General features: G+C 43.2%; 1 protein-coding gene across 1 annotated transcript in view; it reads right to left on the bottom strand.

Moving 5' to 3' along the window:
* Nucleotides 1–15,458, bottom strand: part of LOC124034205 (synaptotagmin-9-like) — a 31,515-nt gene extending 16,057 nt beyond the window's left edge. The window contains exons 1-3 of the mRNA XM_046347084.1: nucleotides 14,971–15,458; nucleotides 4,229–4,592; nucleotides 3,586–4,126 (exon numbers count right to left, since the gene is read on the bottom strand). Coding sequence (XP_046203040.1) covers nucleotides 3,586–4,126; nucleotides 4,229–4,592; nucleotides 14,971–15,118 — 1,053 coding nt within the window. The 5' untranslated portion in view covers nucleotides 15,119–15,458. The remainder of the gene's footprint in view (nucleotides 1–3,585; nucleotides 4,127–4,228; nucleotides 4,593–14,970) is intronic.
* Between the last annotated feature and the right edge of the window lie 11,148 nt (nucleotides 15,459–26,606).

The following is a 26,606-nucleotide window of genomic DNA, read 5'->3' as shown; positions in this document are numbered from 1 at the left end:
CAGAAATATGAACAGTTGAAGTCAGATGTTTACATACACTTTAGCCAAATACATTTAAACTAATTTTTTTACAATTCCTGACATTTAATCCCAGTAAAAAGTCCCTATTCTAGGTCAGTTAGGATCACCACTTTATTTTAAGAATGTGAAATGCGATAGTAATAGTAGAGAGAATGATTGATTTCAGCTTTTATTTCTTTCATCACATTCCCAGATGGGTCAGAAGTTTACATACACCCAGTTAGTATTTGGTAGCATTGCCTTTAAATTGTTTAACTTGGGTCAAACGTTCCACAAGATTCGCACAATAAGTTGGGTGAATTTTGGCCCGTTCCTCCTGACAGAACTGGTGTAACTGAGTCATGTTTGTAGGCCTCCTTGCTCACACACGCTTTTTCAGTTCTGCCCACAAATGTTCTATTGGACTGAGGTCAGAGCTTTGTGATGGCCACTCCAATACCTTGACTTTGTTGTCCTTAAGCCATTTTGCCACAACTTTGGAACTATGCTTGGGGTCATTGGCCATTTAGAAGACCCATTTTGCAACCAAGCTTTAACTTCCTGACTGATGTCTTGGGATGTTGCTTCAATATATCCACATAATTTTTCTCCCTCATGATGCCATCTATTTTTTGAAGTGCACCAGTCCCTCCTGCAGCAAAGCACCCCCACAACATGATGCTGCCACCCCCGTTCTTCACGGTTGGGATGGTGTTATTCAGCTTGTAAGCTTCCCCTTTTCCTCCAAACATATCGATGGTCATTATAGCCAAACAGTTATATCTTTTTCAGACCAGAGGACATTTCTTCAAAAAGTACAATCTTTGTCGCCATGTGCAGTTGCAAACCGTAGTTTGACTTTTTTATGCTGGTTTTGGAGCAGTGGCTTCTCCCTTGCGGAGTGGCCTTTCAGGTTATGTCGATATAGGACTCGTTTTACCGTGGATATAGATACTTTTGTAACTGTTTCCTCCAGCATCTTCACAAGGTCCTTTGCTGTTGTTCTGGGATTGATTTGCACTTTTCGCACCAAAGTACAGTTTGAAGGTAGGTCTTGGAATACATCCACAGGTACACCTCCAATTGACTCCAATGATGATCAGAAGCTTATAAAGCCATGACACTGGAATTGTGATACAGTGAATTATAAGTGAAATAATCTGTCTGTAAACAATTTTTGGAAAAATTACTTGTGTCATGCACAAAGTAGATGTCCTAACCGACTTTCCAAAACTACAGTTAGTTAACAAGAAATTTGTGGAGGGGTTGAAAAACGAGCTTTCATACTCCAACCTAACTGTATGTAAACTTCCGACTTCAACTGTACTTGTACAGGTTGTTCATCTACATAGGTACTAATTATAGATCTATATTAAAATGCATCTTGCCCTGTGTAGAGCCAATGGCAGAAAGTACCTAGACATAATTGTCCTTAAGGAATTGCCTAAACATACTATTGATTAAATGAAATCCCTACACTGGTGGTAAATCATGGGATCCTGACTTCTATCGGAAGTGAATATTAACACATGTAAAAAAAAGAGCATGGCCCTACAGGCAGACAGTAGATAGATATACAGTACAGTACTGCAGTCACTGACATGTGTCAATTGTCTGTTTCAATAGAAGTCTACAGTCTCATTGGAGTCTCACTGAAGAAAGAAGGACTATGGTATCATTGAAGGATTGTAAGTAGTCTCAGTGATATACAGTATCAGTCAAAAGTTTGGACACATCCACTCATGCCTCACCTCAACCTGGGTGAGGCAGGTTTCCAGAAGGTATAAACAAATTAAAAATCAAAAAGGGATAGAAAGTAAATATGGGTCCAGTGAGTGTTTGGGACAAGGCGATTCTGCCGTTTAGCAGGCATGTGCTAACAAGCTAACAGTTAGTAGGCCGGAGCTAAACAAGGTAGCAGTTAGCGGACCAGGGCTAAACAAACTAGCAGTTAGCAGGCCGAATTAGCAAGCAAGGAGATAGCAAGGGCTAGAGAGTTAGCCTTTGGGGGGACGTTGCGATGGGGTGAGTCTGTTTATTCCTCTTCATGCGGTGACATCGATAGACCGGTCGTGGGCCCAGGTATTATAGCCCAGGAGTATGCTACGGTGGTAGCACAGGTGCTCTGGCCGGGCTAGCTTCAAGCTAAGTGGGTGGAATCGCTAGCCAGGAGTAATCATCCGGGGTTGCGGTTTAGCTAGATAGCTAGTTGTGAAGAATCCAGCTAAAAAATATTCCGTTTGCGGTGGGAATCCGGGGATAAAAAATAAATAGGTCCGTTATGCTCTAGTTAGCGTCGCGTTGTTCGAACTGGCGAGAGCTTTCCGAGCTAAAGGTTAGCTGATGACCGGTTAGCTGAAGACCGCTAGCATAGCTGGTGGTTAGCTGGCTAGCTTCAGTTGAGGGGTTCTGGTTCCGAAGTAAATATAAATACTTATGAAAAATAGCTACATTGGGTGAGGCGGGTTGCAGGAGAGTATTTGGAAGCTTAGGTTTAGCAAAATGTTTTTAAAGATATGCGAAGAAAATATGTAAAAATGAAAAAGAAATGATATATACAAGGGACACGACACGACAGGACGACTTACTGCTACGCCATCTTGGAAATAAGCAAAAATAAATGACAGTCCATCATTAATTTAAGACATGAAGGTCAGTCAATCCAGAACAAGTGCAGTCGCAAAAGCCATCAAGCTCTGTTATGAAACAAGCTCTCATGAGGACTGCCACAGGAAAAAAAAAAACTTTTACAAATTAACTTTAAAAATGAACATTTAACAAGGCACACCTGTTAATTGAAATGCATTCCAGGTGACTACCTCATGGAACTGGTTGAGAATGCAAAGAGTGTGCAAAGTTATCATCAAGGCAAAGGGCGGCTACTTTGAAGAATCTCAAATATAAAATATATTTTGATTTGTTGAACACTTTTTTTGCTTACTACATGATTCCATGTGTTATTTCATAGTTTTGATGTCTTCACCAGTATTCTACAATGTAGAAAATAGTAAAAAATAAAAGAAAACCCCTTGAATGAGTACTTTTGACTGGTGCTGTATATATTTCACTGAGACTACAGTCCTTCCTTGAGACTGCAGACTATTTACAATCCTTCAATGACACCATAGTCCTTAATTCTTCAGTGAGACTCCAATGAGACTGTAGAAGCCTCCAGAGCCTTTCTAACATGTCCAGTGAGATTCAATGGAACAGGCTAAACATTCAGTATGCCACAACTCCCTATAGTAATCCATGTAGTCCATGTGAATAATCTAGACAATCTCCAGCTCTGTATCCTCTCATGTAAAAGCAGCCTCTTTACTGCCAACTGAAATGTAGGTCACTACCCCATGTGTTTCCTGGTGTGATCATGTATTATTCACCCATCTAAGTATATTTTTATGTTAGCCCTCTTTTAACACCATGGGGGTGGTTCTTGGGGAACAGTGACTCCCCACAAAACTCTCTTAGATAATGTATCCTTATTCACTAATTCATTAAGTCACAATTGTGCATTTATTGTTGCTTGTCTATGTACCTAAGACAATATGAAGTGTATTGAGAGACGTAAAGAGGTTAGCTTACCGAGGTGACGTACTGGATGTCCCTACAGAGTTTAGTCTCTCTGGGGAAGTCTGCTAGGTCCAGGAAGTTATCCACCACCACCTGGCCAATGATGTCGTGGCGGGAGAAGCGGTCAAAGTCGTAGACACTGAAGTGCAGTTTGCGTGTGGGCAGCTCAGTGTAGGCCACAGGGAACAGGAAGACCTCATCGAATACGGGGTTGAGGGTCTTGCGGTGAACCTTGGTCTGGTGCTTGGTCTTGCGGTCGGGGAGCAGGTAGATTTTGATATAAGGGTCAGAGGTTCCTGTGAAGTCCTTGGCCGGTAAATCCTGGGCCTTGTGGATCTTGATGATGAGCTGCTCCAGGTCACAGTCGAACTTGAGGATGAAGTGTATCCGGCCGCAGCTGTCGGCCCTCCTGCCGTCGTCCGTGTCCACGGAGTGCTGCTTATAGAGCTCAGGTTTGATCCGGCCCAGAGTGGCCAGGGACTCCTGTCTCTGGAACTGGCCCATGTTGAAGTCTGGGTTGGACAGGTTCATCTGGCGGCGGAATGAGTTGTGCCTACAGAGGGTAGAGAAACCAGTTATCATTAGCTATCTATAGACCTAATGCAACAGGGTTAGTTGAATTGCCTTGTTATTGTTTCTGTTTTGTGGGGCTGACCGGACAGAGGAGGTGGGTTCAGTGATCTGGCGCTGCACGCGGGCAATGTGGCGGATGTGGTTCTCCTTGGGCTTGGACTGGACCTCCAGAGGGATGTCTGGGGACGTGTGGCTGATCTTCATGGCTGACTCTGGTGCTAAAAGGCCTGAGGGCTCCTTGACACAGTCCTCACTGTATTCATTCTCCACCCCATCCATCTCCATCAGGACTGGCTGCTGGTCCCCCTGGCCATCCTTCAAGCCCTCGGGAAGGCCACGGTCGCACCATGGCACCCAGCACAGCTTCCATGAAAAGAAGAGTGAGACCCCGAAAAGAGCCAGGCCACAGATGGTCACCAACAGTGACAGCAGGCTCACCGAAACATCTGGACAGACAGAACCATTGTGAGAGATGGAATTAGGGCAAGTCAGGGGTTAGTACAAAGATATTTTTTGTATTGATATCAACATATTATTTATGTTATTGACTTTTCTTTATATCTCTCAATGTTTTCCTCATCTTGATATTGCACAAAAATGTGTACTTTATCATAAGCATCACTGTAAGGAAAGACGTAAGGACAATTTTATGGACATTGTCCTCTGGATTTTAAGACGAGGCCTGCAATTGTATCCATTAGCAAGGGATGAAAAACTCAGATGGGTTTTAGCAGGTTATAGAGTTCTGCTCAGTCAACATTAACTCATCAGTAAGTCCTCCCATCTCAAATGGCCTCTCACAGACAGTAAAAGGGAACAGGCTTTTGTCTGAGATGGAACACACCAGGCTATCAGTAGAAGTTCCAGTTCTCAGAAAGAGCATTTCACTACCTGATGAATGAGCTCACCCTGTCTCTGTGTGGTCCCCTGTGGCTCAGTTGGTAGGTGCGTGGCACTTGCAACACCAGGGTTTGTGGGTTCGATTTCAATGGGAACCAGTACGAGAAAATGTATGAACTCACTACTGTAAGTTGCTCTGGATAAGAGCGTCTACTAAAATGTTAATGTAGTGTCTCCCCTCCCCAGTCATTGTGAATCTGGCTATACAGACACCTATGGCTTTTGGTCCACAGTCAATAAGCCCCTGTCAGTGTCCTGCAACTGCCATAGCTTCCAATCAGATCTATTGTGTACACTGTCTCTCGGCCATACTTCCCTTTGATTATCTAGAGCAGTGGAGGGGAATGTAGCCTCATTTGGTGTTGAGTTATTCCTCCCACCACTCCATCCTGGTTGGGCTTTGCAGCTCTGCAGTACACATTCACAGTGTGCAGCCAGGGATCCATGGGCTCATTGGGCTGGCCCACATACTGCACTGGAGACCAACTGGGGCTTCTGCACTAAGCCATAGATAGATAGATGGCATGCCCAGACATTGTGGGACCAGTTTTTGAGGATTCACTCATCTGGTTGTCTGCTATTTTGACGATCTTTGGTATGTTTAAATTTGGCTGTTCTAAAAAGAGAAGAAATCAAGGACACTATATGAGGAGTTTGGAAGCAGAATGCTAAAGAGCTAGCCCTTTATCATGATTCTCCCTTGCTAATTGAATGTATGAAAGTTGTTGTCCCACCAAACTCCCAGCCCTCCTGGGACAAATCTGCTCTTCCTATCCTAAAACTGACAAGGTGCAATCAATATAATGTGCTCTAAATACCACTGCCTCTAATTAAATCTGCAGCTCAATTCATTACAAACACGGCACAGGGTTAAAGTTAAAAACTTTCTCAAAGGAACACTGACTGACATGTTTAATTAGCACTAGCTTAATTATTTTAATAATTAATATTGTATTAATCAACCACCCAGCAACCACACACACACACACACACACACACACACACACACACACACACACACACACACACACACACACACACACACACACACACACACACACACACACACACACACACACACACACACACACACACACACACACACACACACACACACACACACACACACACACACACACACACACAACCAAAATGTGTAGACATGCTGATTTCACATGTGCAAATCATTTTTTATAATTGTATATCCAGTATGTATAGGACTATGTGTATTCAATGTGCTGTGTAGGGGATATAATGTACTAATTAGGCAGCCCTGCTATGGTTGCGTTTGCTCATACTGTGGATTAGAGAACAAGTTATGGTGGAACAACATGTGGTGCCCTTGATAGGGTCTATCCATATAAATGAATTGAACCTCTCTGATATTTCACACTGTAAGCATAATAGATCCTGTGTTCCATTTCAGACAGGCAGAAGCTCAGATAGGCTATGAGAGCAATGTGTGAAAACAGCTTTTAAAAGAAGCCAAGGTTAAAATGACAAAAAACACTCCTACAATTCAAGATCCACAGTCTGTCAAAGAATGTTTGAAAGATTATTTATTTACAGTATGTCTGCTAAACTATCAAATTAGTGTCTGACAGTTTATGGAATCACACATTTTCTCACATATTTCAATACAATATTTTATAAACAGGTGTTTGAACCGAAATGATTTACCAATTGTCTTGTTCTGAACAGAACCATAATTTCTTTTGTTCAGTTCCACTGTTCTGACCAGAAAAATACAGTTCTGAACAGATTCGAACCCCAAAAAAGTAACAGTTTATATTGTTATTTCTGTTAATTTTTAAACCTCTGAAATCATAGCTCGACATGAAATTACTTCACAAATGGATAGAGCAGGTTTCTATGGAGCAGGGCAGGCTATCTATATGCAGTGGACAGACAAGTGTAGTGTAGGATGAGAGATGCAACATAAATTAGTGGGTGAGGAGAGCACTGTGCATGATGCACTGGGCATCTTGTTGTTATGACATGCATTATCTGGATTAGGTCCACAGAATTGTACCTACAGAGGAGCGCTTCTATGAAGGAACTTTGGATGTCTTTGAGTTGGCTTAACTAACATTTTGACCAGAGCTAGCCCTTTATCATGACTCTCAGTTCCATTACATTACACATAATACCACCTAGAGCTGACGAGAGCTAGACCAGAGCTAGCTAGCTAACTAACAAGCTTGTGTGTGCAGAGTAGCACCAGGGGCGTAGGCATGGGATTGAGCAAAAACAAAAAGAATATACATTATTATTACAAAAATACCCCCCACAGACTATGCTTCTGAGGGAAGGGGGGGCATGGGGAGGGTCAGGTAACCTACACACACACACTGGCAAATAATTTCAGCTGTCAGGCATGAAGACACTGGAATACGTTTCTGAGTGACAAAGTCAGGGCTTTGCATAGGTGCTTTGTTATGTTTTTTTTTTAAAGAAAAAAATCCCTGTAATGTAAAATAACATTATTACCAGTTCCCATGCTTTTTCTGTTCCGGAACAGTATAGATCACTTTTGTTCTCAGTTCCGGTTCTGTTCCTATTTTTATTTTTTATTTTATGGTTTTCGGTTCTGTTCCTTGAACCGGTTCCAACCCCTGCTTATAAATGATGTGTGTAAAAACAATCAAACGTAAAGGCACCAACAGTCTTGAGAAATACTGTATTGGGAACTATTTTATGACATTCATGACATTTCTTTACTATTTATTTGCCAAACTTCAGGCCACTGTCCCCTCGGCCTCTGAACGTCACAGGGAAAACATACTTACATCCTTGTGGTCATCATGGATAGATCTTTATTGCACAGAAGATCATCTGTCTCTAGCATAAAGGTCAAAGGTTGATGTCAAGGTCAAATTGACTTCAAATTGACTTCAGATGAAGTGTTGCTCATCACAGTTTATATGTGATCAGCACCATTCCTGTGCAGAAAGCAGCTTGTTTCTAGACCAAGGTTATTTCCGGTAGAACTATGTCAAGGTCAAATTGCGGGGGTCAAATTGCAGGGGTCAAATTGCGGGTCAAATTTACCCAGAATATCATGTATGTCACTAATTTTGTATTAAATCATGGAGGCTCATTCCTTGCATCCATAGCTCTGTCTATGAATTTGAAAGTGGCTACATTTCTCCAGCCCTAGTCTTGCATTGCAATACCTCCAGGGAAGCTACTCCAGCCCCATCCCTCAGCCTTCTACCAAAACAGTGGTGTCCAAGTGTATCTCCTGCTGTTGGGGAATACATGTTTACTGATTGATCAATTATTACTGATACTTTGACACTTCACATGGATGCTGCATCAAAACCATTCACTTATTGCATTCAGTGGGTGCTAAAGTAACAATCAAGCTGACAAACCTCTGATTTAAACCTGAGATTTTGATGAAGAAATGTTGGATAATCACTAACATTACATGGGCTATAGCAAGAAAGATTAGATTGAGAACCACTGTGACGTGAAGTTTAATGCAGGAAGTATGCGGAAGACAGAGACCAACTCAGTGATCTTGTGGTCATATCGGCACTTCGCTCCCGCAGGTAGTATAACTTTTTCATTACATTTCATTATAGCACAACGGTTTGATTTGTCTAATCTTAGCAATTTCTTCTTAGTTAGCTACATAGCCGTCTTTGTATCAAAGATAATTGCGTAATTATCGTATTTCGCCGTCCTAACGTAGTCTTCACTAGCCAGCTAGCTATCGTCCACTGATTAGCTGCACTGGAGAAACTATTACACTCAACTGAACGACTTGATTAGTGTAGTGTTAGCTAGTTACATAGCTGTCTTTGCTGTCTTCGTATCCAAGATAATTGTGTAGTTTAGAGTGTGTAGTCTTAGAGTGATTATCTTAATTTACCGAGGTTAGCTATCCAGCTATTTGTCGTCCTTAACGTAGGAGACTCTGCTAGCTAGCCAACAGCTAGCCAACAGCTAGCCGACAGCTAGCCAACAGCTAGCCAACAGCTAGCCAACAGCTAGCCAACGTCTACCGAATAGACTCACAACCCGGTCGCATTCACAGGTAGTATCACATTTTCATTTCATTTCCTTACAGTACAACGGTTTAGCTAGCTACATAGCCGTCTTTGTATCAAAGATAATTGTGTAGTCTAGAGCGATTTTCTAGGTTAGCTAGCCAGCTATTGTCGTTCTTTTAACGCAACGTAACGTAAACAACACTGCTAGCTAGCCAGCTAGCCCCCGAATAGCAGCACTGCAGAAACTATTACACTCAACGGAACGACTTGATTAGTGTAGTGTCAACAACGCACCCACTGCCAGCTAGCCTACTTCAGCAGTACTGTATCATTTTAATCATTTTAGTCAATAAGATTCTTACTACGTAAGCTTAACTTTCTGAACATTCGAGACGTGTAGTCCACTTGTCATTCCAATCTCCTTTGCATTAGCGTAGCCTCTTCTGTAGCCTGTCAACTATGTGTCTGTCTATCCCTGTTCTCTCCTCTCTGCACAGACCATACAAACGCTCCACACCGCGTGGCCGCGGCCACCCTAATCTGGTGGTCCCAGCGCGCACGACCCACGTGGAGTTCCAGGTCTCCGGTAGCCTATGGAACTGCCGATCTGCGGTCAACAAGGCAGAGTTCATCTCAGCCTATGCCTCCCTCCAGTCCCTCGACTTCTTGGCACTGACGGAAACATGGATCACCACAGACAACACTGCTACTCCTACTGCTCTCTCTTCGTCCGCCCACGTGTTCTCGCACACCCCGAGAGCTTCTGGTCAGCGGGGTGGTGGCACCGGGATCCTCATCTCTCCCAAGTGGTCATTCTCTCTTTCTCCCCTTACCCATCTGTCTATCGCCTCCTTTGAATTCCATGCTGTCACAGTTACCAGCCCTTTCAAGCTTAACATCCTTATCATTTATCGCCCTCCAGGTTCCCTCGGAGAGTTCATCAATGAGCTTGATGCCTTGATAAGCTCCTTTCCTGAGGACGGCTCACCTCTCACAGTTCTGGGCGACTTTAACCTCCCCACGTCTACCTTTGACTCATTCCTCTCTGCCTCCTTCTTTCCACTCCTCTCCTCTTTTGACCTCACCCTCTCACCTTCCCCCCTACTCACCTTCCCCCTACTCACAAGGCAGGCAATACGCTCGACCTCATCTTTACTAGATGCTGTTCTTCCACTAACCTCATTGCAACTCCCCTCCAAGTCTCCGACCACTACCTTGTATCCTTTTCCCTCTCGCTCTCATCCAACACCTCCCACACTGCCCCTACTCGGATGGTATCGCGCCGTCCCAACCTTCGCTCTCTCTCCCCCGCTACTCTCTCCTCTTCCATCCTATCATCTCTTCCCTCTGCTCAAACCTTCTCCAACCTTCTCCAATCTCCTGACTCTTCCTCCTCAACCCTCCTCTCCTCCCTCTCTGCATCCTTTGACTCTCTATGTCCCCTATCCTCCAGGCCGGCTCGGTCCTCCCCTCCCGCTCTGTGGCTCGATGACTCATTGCGAGCTCACAGAACAGGGCTCCGGGCAGCCGAGCGAAAATGGAGGAAAACTCGCCTCCCTGCGGACCTGGCATCCTTTCACTCCCTCCTCTCTACATTTTCCTCCTCTGTCTCTGCTGCTAAAGCCACTTTCTACCACTCTAAATTCCAAGCATCTGCCTCTAACCCTAGGAAGCTCTTTGCCACCTTCTCCTCCCTCCCCCCCTCCTCCCTCTCTGCAGATGACTTCGTCAACCATTTTGAAAAGAAGGTCGACGACATCCGATCCTCGTTTGCTAAGTCAAACGACACCGCTGGTTCTGCTCACACTGCCCTACCCTGTGCTCTGACCTTTTTCTCCCCTCTCTCTCCAGATGAAATCTCGCGTCTTGTGACGGCCGGCCGCCCAACAACCTGCCCGCTTGACCCCATCCCCTCCTCTCTTCTCCAGACCATTTCCGGAGACCTTCTCCCTTACCTCACCTCGCTCATCAACTCATCCCTGACCGCTGGCTACGTCCCTTCCTTCTTCAAGAGAGCGAGAGTTGCACCCCTTCTGAAAAAACCTACACTCGATCCCTCCGATGTCAACAATTACAGACCAGTATCCCTTCTTTCTTTTCTCTCCAAAACTCTTGAACGTGCCGTCCTTGGCCAGCTCTCCCGCTATCTCTCTCTGAATGACCTTCTTGATCCAAATCAGTCAGGTTTCAAGACTAGTCATTCAACTGAGACTGCTCTCCTCTGTATCACGGAGGCGCTCCGCACTGCTAAAGCTAACTCTCTCTCCTCTGCTCTCATCCTTCTAGATCTATCGGCTGCCTTCGATACTGTGAACCATCAGATCCTCCTCTCCACCCTCTCCGAGTTGGGCATCTCCGGCACGGCCCACGCTTGGATTGCGTCCTACCTGACAGGTCGCTCCTACCAGGTGGCGTGGCGAGAATCTGTCTCCTCACCACGCGCTCTCACCACTGGTGTCCCCCAGGGCTCTGTTCTAGGCCCTCTCCTATTCTCGCTATACACCAAGTCACTTGGCTCTGTCATAACCTCACATGGTCTCTCCTATCATTGCTATGCAGACGACACACAATTAATCTTCTCCTTTCCCCCTTCTGATGACCAGGTGGCGAATCGCATCTCTGCATGTCTGGCAGACATATCAGTGTGGATGACGGATCACCACCTCAAGCTGAACCTCGGGAAGACGGAGCTGCTCTTCCTCCCGGGGAAGGACTGCCCATTCCATGATCTCGCCATCACGGTTGACAACTCCATTGTGTCCTCCTCCCAGAGCTCTAAAAACCTTGGTGTGATCCTGGACACCCTGTCGTTCTCAACCAACATCAAGGCGGTGGCCCGTTCCTGTAGGTTCATGCTCTACAACATCCGCAGAGTACGACCCTGCCTCACACAGGAAGCGGCGCAGGTCCTAATCCAGGCACTTGTCATCTCCCGTCTGGATTACTGCAACTCGCTGTTGGCTGGGCTCCCTGCCTGTGCCATTAAACCTCTTCAACTCATCCAGAACGCCGCAGCCCGTCTGGTGTTCAACCTTCCCAAGTTCTCTCACGTCACCCCGCTCCTCCGTTCTCTCCACTGGCTTCCAGTTGAAGCTCGCATCCGCTACAAGACCATGGTGCTTGCCTACGGAGCTGTGAGGGGAACGGCACCTCAGTACCTCCAGGCTCTGATCAGGCCCTACACCCAAACAAGGGCACTGCGTTCATCCACCTCTGGCCTGCTCGCCTCCCTACCACTGAGGAAGTACAGCTCCCGCTCAGCCCAGTCAAAACTGTTCGCTGCTCTGGCCCCCCAATGGTGGAACAAACTCCCTCACGACGCCAGGACAGCGGAGTCAATCACCACCTTCCGGAGACACCTGAAACCCCACCTCTTTAAGGAATACCTAGGATAGGATAAGTAATCCCTCTCACCCCCCTTTAAGATTTAGATGCACTATTGTAAAGTGACTGTTCCACTGGATGTCATAAGGTGAATGCACCAATTTGTAAGTCGCTCTGGATAAGAGCGTCTGCTAAATGACTTAAATGTAAAAGTCACAGAAAGAGGCTCTTAAATCTTGTGAGCCCTGAAATGAGAAGGTTGGGAGTTCGATACGGAGCCGAGACATACAAAAGACTGTAAAAATGGGACCAAGTGCCTCTCTGCTTGGCACTCACCATTAAGGAAATAGATTAAGGGTAAGGCCCTGTGATAGAGCAGCTTCCTGTCCAGGGGCTGTGTTTGTACATCAAGCTGCCTCACACTACAGAAACAGGAGACAGGCATGAACATAAACATGTTCCTAAGAAGCTTTTTGAAGTGCCTCATTCTGTTGAGAGTACACTCTTGGAAAAAGGGGTTCCAAAAGGGTTCTGCGGCTGTCCCCATAGGAGAACGCTTTTTGGTTCCAGGTAAAACCCTTTTTGGATACAGGTTGTACATGGATTCCATGTACAACCCTCTGTGGAAAGAGTTCTACCTGGAGCCAAAAGGGGTTCTTCAATGTTTACTCCTATGGGGACAGCCGAAGAACTCTTTTTGGTTCTAGATAGCACCTTTTTTTAGGAGTGTAGGGATTTCATCACTGAATGATCACATTAGTTCTATATAATGTTTTATAATACTCATCGTCCTCACAGATCTGTACACATCCACAACACTCAGTAGGTTTTGATCTACTAAAGTTTAGATTTCCATGAAGTTGAGATACTTTGGGGATAAATGGCCCTCTGAGGGTCCTAGCTGCCCCCTTGTGGTCTCATTATAGAAGACTCCTACACCATACAGGCCTGTAGGCAGTGTGTCATATTGGCTCTCCCATTAGACCCATTGTGTTGTTTATATTAGTCTGCTACTCATCCATAGAGAGGGGAAGTCCAGGTTGTGGCCATTCATTAAACAGTTGTCTAGTTCCTCTAGGGAAGCACACTGACTGTCATGGTGCAATAAACCTACAGCAGCAGCACCACCAACATTATGTCAATAAGTCTCAATTGCAAAGGTGAGAGGTCATTTTGATATGGGGGATTGAGAGACTAGAGAGAGGGGGACCTTTAGAACCGATTGATTGTTTTTCCCCTAGAAGGGCTGCAGTAACAGATTGTTGGATCCACAGAAAGCTACTGGTTACTGACAATGCTATCCCACTGCCACAGAAAGAGGCTCTGTTAAGCATGAGAAGATTGTGTGAGAATCACAGAAAGAGAAGTTTCCTTAACCTCATCTCTGCCCTTGATGGATTTGGATGTAAATTACCAGAGGATGTGATATGGACTTTTCTCATCAGTCCATTGCCCGTAGGCATTTCATACCAGCAGTTTATGCAGCTTTATGGCCACTTATTTTCAGTCTAAAAATCCTATTTGTAACTGTCCAGACCAGATTAGACTCTTTCCACAAGTGGGCCTGACCAAAACCAGAGCATCAAGTTTCATAGTGGTCCTCTATTATTCAGATATGGATGGCAACATGGGAGGGTCAAAACTAGTTCCCACCCTTTCCTGGGCGGTTTTAATAGTTTTACATCTATAAAACGTTTCTTATGTGGAGCAACTGCAGTAAATAGGTCACAGAGTAACCGGGAAAAGATCTGTTAGCAGAACTTCTGTAGGATCATGCATGTTTAATGGAATTTGTAACATGTTTAATAAACGCATCAGTCAAGCCCAGTAGCTAACCTATGGTGTAACAAGAGACCTCACATACCACTCTGGTCTGTGACTTGATAGTGTGTGGTGGTTGGACTGAGGTACCAACAACATTTCCATTTGATCAATCATCACTATTTGTCACTTAAAGGTAATTTAGTTGTCAAGTCAATATACAGCTGAAATAAATAATAAATAAACAGTCAAATTAACCTTTAGAATATAACACACTTAGAATAATGTCGAGTGCTGCTGTCACTGGATGGTTGTGTGACCCAGGGAGCAAGAACTTCAAAGCATTATGTTATCTGGGCTGTGGTAAATGGGTGGGGCTCCTATGCCTTCCACTCTGTCAAAACACACACAAATGAAACGTTCCTTTTGTGCTGCTGTAGACGCCTAGATGAACACAGGCAACCTCTTGAAGGATATTATCATTATTTTTTTTATTTAACCAGAGAAGTCACTAGCCTAAGTGTATGACATTTGCCTAAGTAGTTTACATTGTTTAAAAGGAAATGCACTATAGACTGCTATCCAGTTCTGGATAATATTGATATAGACTACTATGCAACACGTTTCTAAACCTCACTTTTCACTGGAAAAAAGTGTCTTGCAAAATGTTTTAAAACCGCCGAATTTGCTATTATAACGCTCTTTTCAAAAGTGTGGATGATTAAAAATTCTGAGATTGAGTAATTGAGAAGTTTTAAATCTCTCCATCCTGTACGAAATCTATCTCATTGTTATAGCTAAATCAAAATGTTGTATTTCACATTATTGCACAACATACCTGAGTCTGAGTATCTTGGTCTGGCAAGATCTCGAAAATAGTATATGAAATCCACACAATTGTCGTTTTGCACTTCGCCCCTAGAACATAGATCCGACAGCAGTTCTAGAGCCTTTCGACAAATCTCGTCCTCTCTGTCTCCAGGCATTTCCCACCAGCATCCTTCTGAATGGAGGGGCTCTTCCGCAGCTCCACACCACTCCTAACGCCTATCTAGACCCCGATCCCCGGTGCCGGGAGCAGAGAGTCATCCCAAAGAGCACGTTTTGCATACACCGGCATCACGCAAGCGGAGAGTGGAGAAAAGCTTTATCCAACTAAGTTTTACTCTGAAATATTACTTTAGTTTGAATATAAAGTGTGGAAATACTGTGCCACTGTTTGAATCCATCCACTGGCATTCGCTATCCTTCGTTGTGCGCTGTTCACTAGACTGTGGTGCTGAATTACAGAGCTGCGCTCGTCAAGGTCTTGAATGAATGGCTTTGACGGCGCTCAATTATTTCTCAATGCACAATGAATGTCCGTTCTGCCTACCCACCCCCCACTATTGTCCTCGCATTGCAGCGCGTCCTATCGTTTCCTGCAGAGCAAGTGATGGAACAAGCAATAGAAACACAGACATTGTGGTAAATCAATCGTTCAAGGTGTTTTGTTATTACATGCTCAGTCGTGGATATTCAGTGTGATGAAGGATACGTTCAATGTTAAGTCTTCAAGTAGAGCTTTGATCATCTGACACTTTGTCTTTTTGTTACAGTCTACATCATTCTTGTATGTTCTTTGTCCCTAAAGCCAAAACGTTTTTATTCTGCTATGATTCATGCTTTCTCCACTAGTTTATTCTTTAGAACCCAGTTTGTAATCTATGTAAAATGTTGGTAGCTTATTGCTGTGTTTAAAGCCTCTTGACAAGGCCTTCAATTAAATGTTTTTGTTCTCAATGGACTTACATGGATCAAGAATGGTTAACAAATATAAAAACCCCACAACTCTATTCCCTCTGAGTTGCACAGTAATCCCAGCATTGATTTGTCACTTTGTAAAGCACCATGTCTGACCTTTAGTCTCTAAGCTAATTAGGGGAAAGGACAGTAAATGTCAGCTGGTTGTAAAATAAGTAAATTAGCAAATTAAGGCCTTTTTCATGTACCCTAGCTATTCAACATGTAAGATATCAAGGAAATAACTTTTATAAAGGTATTAACTTCAAAAATGTCATACATTTCTAGTAAAATATGCTTTTCATTCTCCAGCCTCTGCTATATGTTTTTTTTTGTGTTTTTTTCCATGAGCCATACTTTCCTAAAGGTCTACATTCTACTTTATCGAGAAGCCTTGGTTATCAGTGCTAACTAGAGATTCTGGGTTCGAGTCCAGGCTCTGTCGCAGCCAGCCGCGACCGGGAGACCCATGGGGCGGCACATAATTATCCCAAATTCGTTTAGGTTAGGGGAGGGTTTGGCCGGCAGGGATGTCCTTGTCCCATTGCGCACTAGTGACTCCTGTGGCGGGCCGGGCACAGTGCACGCAAACACGGTTGCCAGATGCACAGTGTTTCATCTGACACATTGGAGCGGCTGGCTTACGGGTTAAGTGGGCATTGTGTCAAGAAGCAGTACGGCTTGGTAGGTTGTATTTCGGAGGACGCACGGTTCTCGACCTTCTCCTCTCCCGAGTCCATATGGGAGTTGCAGCAATGAGACAAGACTGTAACTACCAATTGGATACCACGAAATTGGGGAGAAAACGGGGTTAAATAAAACAACAGTCTTGGTTATCAGTGCTAACTTGTGGTGCTGGATTCAGGGAGTCCCTAGTACATAGGCTGACAATACTGTATGTGTCCTTCAGATTGCAGGCCTGCATAGGACAAAGGAAAAGGAGCTAGCGAGGTACTGTTCTGTCATGGGCAGCCTATCTGTCTGGAGAAGATGCATTCTGTATCCATAAGTGTCAACATACTGTATCTGTCATTTGAATGGTTTGAATCGTTTAAATCTAATGTGATTTGTGGATTCAAAATATGTTTGTTTGTGTGTGCCAGCTGTTCGTGTGTATGTGCTGTAGAACCCATTTCCACAGAGGGTTCTACTGTACATGGCAGAGGTGGGACCAAGTCATTATTTTACAAGTCACAAGTAAGTCTCAAGTCTTAGCACTCAAGTCCCAAGTCAAGACAGGCAAGTCCGAGTCAAGTCTCAAGTCCTAAACTTAGAGTTTCAAGTCCAAAACAAGTCATAATGTGCACTTCACCAAATGTAATACCATTTCATATTTTTAACAAGAGTAATAGTTAGTATATTACATTTATGCAAATCATGAATGCTTTTAAAAATATCTATATATTTATTACTTTCCAAATAAACTTTATATTTCCATGGAAATACATAGGTAGCCATAAGACACCACCCCATAGTGACCGCTATGGAGCGCAATCGGGCGATGTAGGCTTGTACACAACCACCCAACCTTAACACACACACACTCTCTCTGTGTGGTTACAGTAGGCTAACGTATGTCAATGGATTTAAGAACAGCAGTAACATCAGACAGGATTTAGGCTACCAACTGACTAGCCAGTTGTAGCTCAATCTTGGGTGCAATGATCACGTTCCCGCACTGACTGACTGTGTGGAGGCTCATTGATTTAACGTTACGTTAGCCTACATGATACACTAGTAAAGTAATAAAATATATAGCTGTCATCTATATTAGCCATGACTTAATGTTATTTGTGCAGCTTCAAATGTCGAACAAAGTTGGAAATTGTTGCGCCTCCGTCTGTAATTTTCATTTTCATAATTTTAATTAGCATCATTTTTAATATTTGGGCTTGAGGAGTGTATCAAGTCAGGTCGAGTCATAAGGCTCAAGTCCAAGTCAAGTCACGAGTCATTGGTGTTCAAGTCGAGTTGCAAGTCATCATATTTGTGACTCGAGTCCACACCTCTGGTACATGGAACGCAAAAGGGTTCTATCTGGAACCAAAAAGTGTTTTACTTGAAACTAAAAGGGGTTTTCCTATGGGTACAGCCGAATAACCATTTTAGAACCCTTTTTTCTAAGTGTTCCTGCCGTCGTCTAATGGTGCGTGCTAACAGTTAATTCACTGATCATTATGATGTGATTAATCAGAGGTCCCTGGAGCCTTTGGCATGTGCGTTTGTTCATTAGGGAGGATTTTCTGAAGGCTTAGCTTCTCCCAGCTGCCTTACAGGAACAAAGGGGATCTGTTCCCCCTCACTGTGGATAGGTCAATCAGTCGATGCTGTGATGGAGAGGCTACTCTCAAAGTTTGGCCAAGTTCTTCAAGGTCTTAAGCCATTATGACAACAAACAGCACCAAAAACTGATACAGTGATTCAGTTGATGTTGATAACAGATGTATACACTCTTACAAAAAAAGGGTTCTTCGTCTGTCCCAATAGGAGAATCCTTTTTGATTCTACATGGAACCCAAAAGAGATCTACCTGGAACCAAAGGGTTCAACCTCAAAAAAAAAGGGTCCTTCAAAGGGTTATCCCATGGAGACAGCCGAAGAAACCCTTTTAGGAGTGTAAGAAGTGGATAGGGTTTTTGATGATCAGGCCAAAGAGATGAGATGAGAGCTTAGTCCTAAACAAGGAAGCCTTTTAAACTCTTGGCATTTGGGTTCAGGAAGTGAGTGGAAGAAAAGACAAGCTTCATTGGTATGTAGAATATATACAGAGTACTATCACTGCTGCCTTGTCCTTGGAATCTTCAGCTGTTTACTGATAGACTGCAATGGTAGTGGATACAAACACCTGTATCTCCATCAGGAAATAACTTGACATTCTTTATATTGTATTTTTGATGAGCAATTTGGAGTGTACATTTTGAAAGACTATTTAGATGTCTCTATGCCCAGCTGTTTATTGTTCCCTCCAATAGTACAGCTGCCGAGCAGCAACAGTTGTGGCTACATGCTGATGGAAAAAGTGGATAGCTTTTCCATTCCCCATATGAGTCTGCTTGCTTGTCGTCTATGGCAACTAACAGACTGAAAAAAAAAAGACCTGTAGCTCTCGTCCAGTCTCCTTGTTGCTCTCACATAAACAATGGATGTCTCTCAGAGGCAGTAGAAATCAGAGGGGGAATAAAGCATTAGACACACATGGTGATTGCTCCTCTCTCATCATGGAATGAAGACTAATCAGTGGAGTACAGAGGCCTCTCTATGTCTCTGCCCCCCACTGACGTGTATTCATGGATGCCAAGGGAAGCCAGGCTTCCCCAAAAAACGAACAAAAATATATACACAATTTATCTTGTCTGCGTTTCAATTCGCAAGAGGCTGAATATACTGTATCTCAATGGAGATACAGTGCCCCTCTGTAAAACAGCAAAACAGTGCAATTTGCAAATAAATTAATTACAAATCCTACAATGTGATTTTCTGGATTTTTTTCTTCTCATTTTTGTCTGTCATAGTTGAAGTGTACCTATGATGATAATTACAGTCCTCTCTCATATTTTTAAGTGGGAGAACTTGCACAATTGGTGGCTGACTTAATACTTTTTTGCCCCACTGTATACACCTCTTCTGAAAGGCCCCAGATTCTGCAACACCACTAAGCAAGGGGCACCACCAAGCAAGCGGCACCATGAAGACCAAGGAGCTCTCCAAACAGGTCAGGGACAGAATTGTGGAGAAGTACAGATCAGGGTTGGGTTATAAAAAGCATTCCAAAACTTTGAGCATCCCATGGAGCACCATTAAATATATTATTTAAAAAATGGAAAGAATATGGCACCACAACAAACCTGTCAGAGTGGGCCGCCCACCAAAACTCATGGACCAGGCAAGGAGGGCATTAATCAGAGAGGCAAAAGAGATCAAAGATAACTATTAAGTAGCTGCAAAGCTCCACAGCAGAGATTGGAGTATCTGTCCAAAGGACCACTTTAAGCCTTACACTCCACAGAGCTGGGCTTTACAGAAGAGTGGCCAGACAAAACCCATTGCTTAAAGAAGAAAATAAGCAAACACGTTTGGTGTTCGCCAAAAGGCATATGAGAGACTCCCCAAACATATGGAAGAAGGTTCTCTGGTCAGATTAGACTCAAATTTAGCTTTTTGACCATCATGTCAAAAATGTCTGGCGCAAACACAACACCTCTCATCACCCCACAGTGAAGCATGGTGGTGGCAGCATCAAGCTGTGGGGATGTTTTTCATTGGCAGGGACTGGTAAAATGGTCAGAATTGAAGGAATGATGGATGGTACTAAATACAGAGAAATTCTTGAGGGAAACCTGTTTCAGTCTTCCAGAGATTTGAGACTGGGACAGAGGTTCACCTTCCAGCAGGATAATAACCCTAAGAATACTGCTAAAGCAACACTTGAGTGGTTTAAGGGGAAACATTTAAATGTCTTGGAAAGGCCTAGACACACCCAATGCCTAGATGTCAGCTAAGGATTTTGATATAAGTAATCACATTGACACAATGTTGACATAAAGATTGCTGTACACCAGCGGAACCCATCTAACTTGAAGGAGGTGGAGTAGTTTTGCCTTGAAGAATGGGCAAAAATCCCAGTGGCTAGATTTGCCAAGTTTATAGAGACATACTCCAAGAGACTTACAGCTGTAATTGCTGCAAAAGGTGGCTCTACAAAGTATTGAATTGGGGGGGTGAATAGTTATGCACGCTAAAGTTTTCAGTTGTTTTATAAATCAAATGATACAAACCACCCAAAAATCGTTTCTAATTCTAGGTTGTAAGGCAACAAAATAGGAAAAATGCTACAGCCAATGTAGCTAAATGTACTGTATAAAGCTAATGTTAATTAGCTGACATTGACCATGAAAGGAAATTTGGCTAGCAAGCAAGCATTTTAGCTAGGTAGCCTAAGACAACAAAAACTAAGTGTGTACTGTATGACGGTCATAGTAGGCTGAGTCAACATGTTTAATTCTACTTGCACTAACACACACACACACACACACACACACACACACACACACACACACACACACACACACACACACACACACACACACACACACACACACACACACACACACACACACACACACACACACAAATCAGAAACATGGACAGCCACATCATATTTAACTTACGTTGATTGGACAAAATTGTTTTTTATATATTTTCGTTGTCACTCTATTAGACTAAGCAGAGGTAATTTTATGATGCTGAAATATCGAAGTTGAAATGGTGCTGGAATAGTGGAGGCAGCTCCTGTTTTCTTTACGACTTGCGGTAACTCTCTGTGGTTCTAAATCAATAGTTGTTTAGCTGTCTGAAAATGATGGAAACATTAACTTGCTTGACCATGCTGTAGGTCATGTTACTGTTTGTTACATGCATTATGCTTTGTGGACTTCACCAGACAGAGTTTGCTCTCTGGTTTTGTGATGAAACAAAGGTGTGGTTAAATGTATTCTGCCACTGTGTCTTCTTATTGTCTCTGCCTTTAGTAACAGGTTGTAATATGGCTTTTTCTTCTGGCTTCCCCACTGATTTTACCCAGTCACTGCCACTGACTGCCACTGAGTCTCACCGTCACAGCATGGTGCCAACTAACTAGACCATATATAGGCAACCAGTCATACAGTATAGGAATGAGGCGCCCATCTTGTACAAAACCCATACATTTACTGTAAGGTGGTTATGTGCTATTTAAACAAAGCCTAAGGGGTCACCCGGTCACTGGTTTGGTAAATGGCTGGGGGATGGGGCTGAAGAAATGGAACCACTCTCAAATTCATAGACAGAGCTAAGTATGCAAGAACTGATCGTCCATGACATCACAACTATAGTTTTAGCCATGTTTTGAGGCTATAAAATATTTGTTTACAATTACATATATTTTAAAGAATGGAGTATATTTTGGGTCCGACAGTTTTACTAAGCTTGTGAGACATCTAGAATCAATGGGTATGTAATTTATTTAAAAGTCCAAAAATAGACACTCCTATCTTTCCTTTAACGGAAGGCTTGTCAACTGCTTGTCAAACTGCTAGTGCAGAGACTGCATGGGCTCAGATCAATCAAACCTGTATGTACTGTATACTGTAACATGTAAATTATGGTAGTATACACAGTATCGTTGTCATGATAGGATGTGATTTCTGGCAGGCAGCAGTTGTACTGACTAAGATACTGCATAAACATATATTAGCTATGGCAGGTTTCATTACATTTCACCCAGAGTCCAATTGTGAATATAATGGATCAGAGTTATGGCTGGCTTGTGTCTCTGTTGTACTGACATTGTAGAAGGAGGGAGGAATAAAGGATGGATAGGTTTTTACAGGAATCCAGGGGATGTTTGTGTGTCTCTAGAAGATGAATTAGTTCTGTTTACATGAAGTATAATGATGATTATACCTGCCAAAATTAATATAGGTCTATGGTGGGCAATTGCTGGTGTGTGTTCATCAAGTCAGTGTTATGATCAAATCAAATGTATTTATATAGCCCTTCTTACATCAGCTGATATATCAAAGTGCTGTACAGAAACACAGCGTAAAACCCCAAACAGCAAGCAATGAAGGTGTAGAAGCACGGTGGCTAGGAAAAACTCCCTAGAAAGTCCAGAACCTAGGAAGAAACCTAGAGAGGAACCAGGCTATGAGGGGTGGCCAGTCCTCTTCTGGCTGTGCCAGGTGGAGATTATAACAGAACATAGCCAAGATGTTCAAATGCACATAAATGACCAGCATGGTCAAATAATAATAATCACAGTAGTTGTTGAGGGTGCAACAAGTCAGCATCTCAGGAGTCATTTTTTAAATATATTTTTTATTTTACCTTTATTTAACCAGGCAAGTCAGTTAAGAACAAATTCTTATTTTCAATGACGGCCTAGGAACAGTGGGTTAACTGCTTGTTCAGGGGCAGAACAACAGATTTGTACCCAACGCTCTAACCACTAGGCTACCCTGTCAGTTGGCTTTTCATAGCCGATCATTGAGAGTATCTCTACCGCTCCTGCTGTGTCTAGAGAGTTGAAAACAGCAGGTCTGGGACAGGTAGCACGTCTGGTGAAGAGGTCAGGGTTCCATAGCCGCAGGCAGAACAGTTGAAACTGGAGCAGCAGCATGGCCAGGTGGACTGGGGACAGCAAGGAGTATTTCATGCCAGGTAGTCCTGAGGCATGGTCCTAGGGCTCAGGTCCTCCGAGAGAGAGAAAGAAAGAGATAATTAGAGAGAGCATACTTAAGTGGAGAGAGGGGAACCAGCCAGGCAGAGACAGCAATGGCGGTTTGTTGCTCCAGAGCCTTTCCATTCACCTCCACACTCCTGGGCCAGACTACACTCAATCATAAGACCTACTGAAGAGATGTCTTCAGTAAAGACTTAAAGGTTGAAACTGAGTCTGCGTCTCTCACATGGGTAGGCAGACCATTCCATAAAAATCATCATTGAGTAAAGGTAAAGAGGGTTGGATATTTGAGAAATAAAACACTGTCTGTAACTACATCAACTAAGAGTTAGGTATATCATACTGTAATATATCTCATAAGGCTGAGATGTGAGGAATGGCATTCATATAAAGGGGAGGAATGACATTCATATAAAGGGGAGGAATGACATTCATATAAAGGGGAGGAATGACATTCATATAAAGGGGAGGAATGACATTCATATAAAGGGGAGGAATGACATTCATATAGAGGGGAGGAATGACATTCATATAAAGGGGAGGAATGACATTCATATAAAGGGGAGGAATGCCATTCATATAAAGGGGAGGAATGACATTCATATAAAGGGGAGGAATGACATTCATATAAAGGGGAGGAATGATATTCATATAAAGGGGAGGAATGACATTCATATAAAGGGGAGGAATGACATTCATATAAAGGGGAGGAATGACATTCATATAAAGGGGAGGAATGACATTCATATAAAGGGGAGGAATGACATTCATATAAAGGGGAGGAATGACATTCATATAAAGGGGAGGAATGACATTCATATAAAGGGGAGGAATTACATTCATATAAAGGGGAGGAATGACATTCATATAGAGGGGAGGAATGACATTCATATAGAGGGGCATTGGTTTAATGAAAGTACACAGGGAGCTCTCGTTAGTCTCAGATAAAACATTTTGACAGTGTGTTCCCGTAAACACGTATTTCCTCTGTGACTAATAAGGATGCACACCCCTTCTGCACGGGGAGGTAATCATAGTGCTTTGAGACAAGACCGGAGTGTCTGATGCGTCTGTACTAAACTCGCTAACAGTAGCCCTTATCCAGTTAGCTAAACACTCATTCAAATAACTATTTTAGAGGCAGGGTGCCATTTTGTAAGTTTACTTGAATCACAGTGTGAAACTGCAACAAAAACAAAGTGCCTGTTTTCAGTTACAGTAGAATAGAGCAGAGAATGTCTTACACAATAACTGCACTAAATGTACGAATTAAGGAATGAGTACTTAATCTAGAATCAAATATAAAATAAAGTTATTAGAATGCAACTGTATGCTTGATATTGCTACGCTAGGTGTCCCTAGGGAGAATAGCACTGAAGCGAATGCAAAGTAGCTTATAGCTAACTAAATTCTTCATATTTTACAGAAACATGAAAATGAAAAACAATAAACAAATGTACTTACAGGCAAGCACCAACAAAGTTTGGCATGGGCCCTCAGCTCCTCAAAAAGTTATACGGCTTCACCATTTAGTGCATCTTAACTGGCTGCATCATCGCTTGGTAGGGCAACTGCTTGGCCCAGGACTACCTGACATGATGACTCCTTGCTGTCCCCAGTCCACCTGGCTGTGCTGCTGCTCCAGTTTCAACTGTTCTGCCTTATTATTATTCGACCATGCTGGTCATTTATGAACATTTGAACATCTTGACCATGTTCTGTTATAATCTCCACCCGGCACAGCCAGAAGAGGACTGGCCGCCCCACATATGCTCTCTCTAATTCTCTCTTTCTTTCTCTCTCTCGGAGGACCTGAGCCCTAGGACCATGCCCCAGGACTACCTGACATGATGACTCCTTGCTGTCCCCAGTCCACCTGACCGTGCTGCTGCTCCAGTTTCAACTGTGCTGCCTTATTATTATTCGACCATGCTGGTCATTTATGAACATTTGAACATCTTGGCCATGTTCTGTTATAATCTCCACCCGGCACAGCCAGAAGAGGACTGGCCACCCCACATAGCCTGGTTCCTCTGTAGGTTTCTTCCTAGGTTTTGGCCTTTCTAGGGAGTTTTTCCTAGACACCGTGCTTCTACACCTTCATTGCTTGCTGTTTGGGGTTTTAGGCTGGGTTTCTTTCTGTACAGCACTTTGCGATATCAGCTGATTTACGAAGGGCTATATAAATACATTTGATTTGATTTGATTTGATAGACTGTTTTCTATGCTACAGTAAGTGATGCCGATGCACCAAGTCTGGAACCAACAGGACAATTAACCGACTATACCCCCAAGCCATAAGACTGCTAAATAGTCCGGCTAGTTATTTGGTTAAATATTTAACTATCTGCATTGACCCTTTTTTCACTCATCCCATACACTGCTGTTTATTTGTCCTGTCCTGTTGACTAGTCACTTTATTCCTAGTTATCTATCTACCTCAACTACCTCGTACCCCTGCACATGGACTCGATACTTGTTCCTTGTGTATATAGCCAGGTTACTCACTACTCATTGTGCATCTATTATTGCTTCTATTATTTCTCTCTCTGTATTGTTGGGAAGGGCTTGTAAAGTAAGCATTTCACTGTTAGTCTACACCTGTTGTTTACCAGGCATGTGACAAATACAATTTTATTCGATTGGTGCTCATATTTGTTCTATTTCACACATTCAAGTGTGTATTAATACGCATGTGTGAATTCTATACATATTTTTTTTTACATATCTCAACTCCCCCTTAGACGTCCTTGGAAAGCAGAGTAACAACCACTGTAAGTGCTTTGCTCAAGGGCACCACACAGGGGGATGTAGTACACTTAAGTGGGAGCATGAATAGCTGAGAGGTGGTGGTCATGAGGTTGGCTCTGTGTGATATGGAGGTCTAAGAGTCAACCTGAAGAGTTATGTTCTGCCTAAGGTTACTGTTCACACAGGACTCTGTGGTTGTATCAGTTCAGAGAGAGAGTGGTCTCGGCAATCCCAGACCAGCAGCACTAGGTTTGGGAATCATGTCAGATTTTCTTGGCCAGTTCGTGGAGGGTGCTCTTCAGACAGACAACTCTCCCAACATTGGTTGTAAACTTGAAACGATTACGTCATAGCGCTTGCAAACTACTCACTAGCCCATTTGTAAATAGCCCACCCAACTACTTCATCCCCATATTGTTATTTATTTTTGTTATTTTGCACCCCACTATCTCTACTTCCACATCATCATCTTCACATCTATCAATCCAGTGTTAATGCTAAATTGTAAATATTTCTCCACTATGGCCTATTTATTGACTTACCTCCCTAATCTTACTACTCATTTGCACACACTGTATATATATTTTTCTATTGTGTTATTGTATATGTATATATGCCATTTAGCAGACGCTTTTATCCAAAGCGACTTACAGTCATGTGTGCATACATTCTACGTATGGGTGGTCCCGGGAATCGAACCCACTACCCTGGCGTTACAAGCG

The sequence above is a fragment of the Oncorhynchus gorbuscha genome, linkage group LG01 (genome assembly GCF_021184085.1).
Source record: "Oncorhynchus gorbuscha isolate QuinsamMale2020 ecotype Even-year linkage group LG01, OgorEven_v1.0, whole genome shotgun sequence".
NCBI lineage: Eukaryota > Metazoa > Chordata > Actinopteri > Salmoniformes > Salmonidae > Oncorhynchus > Oncorhynchus gorbuscha.
Note: the sequence above shows the minus strand (reverse complement) of the source record. Positions and strands in the feature narration are given on the sequence as shown.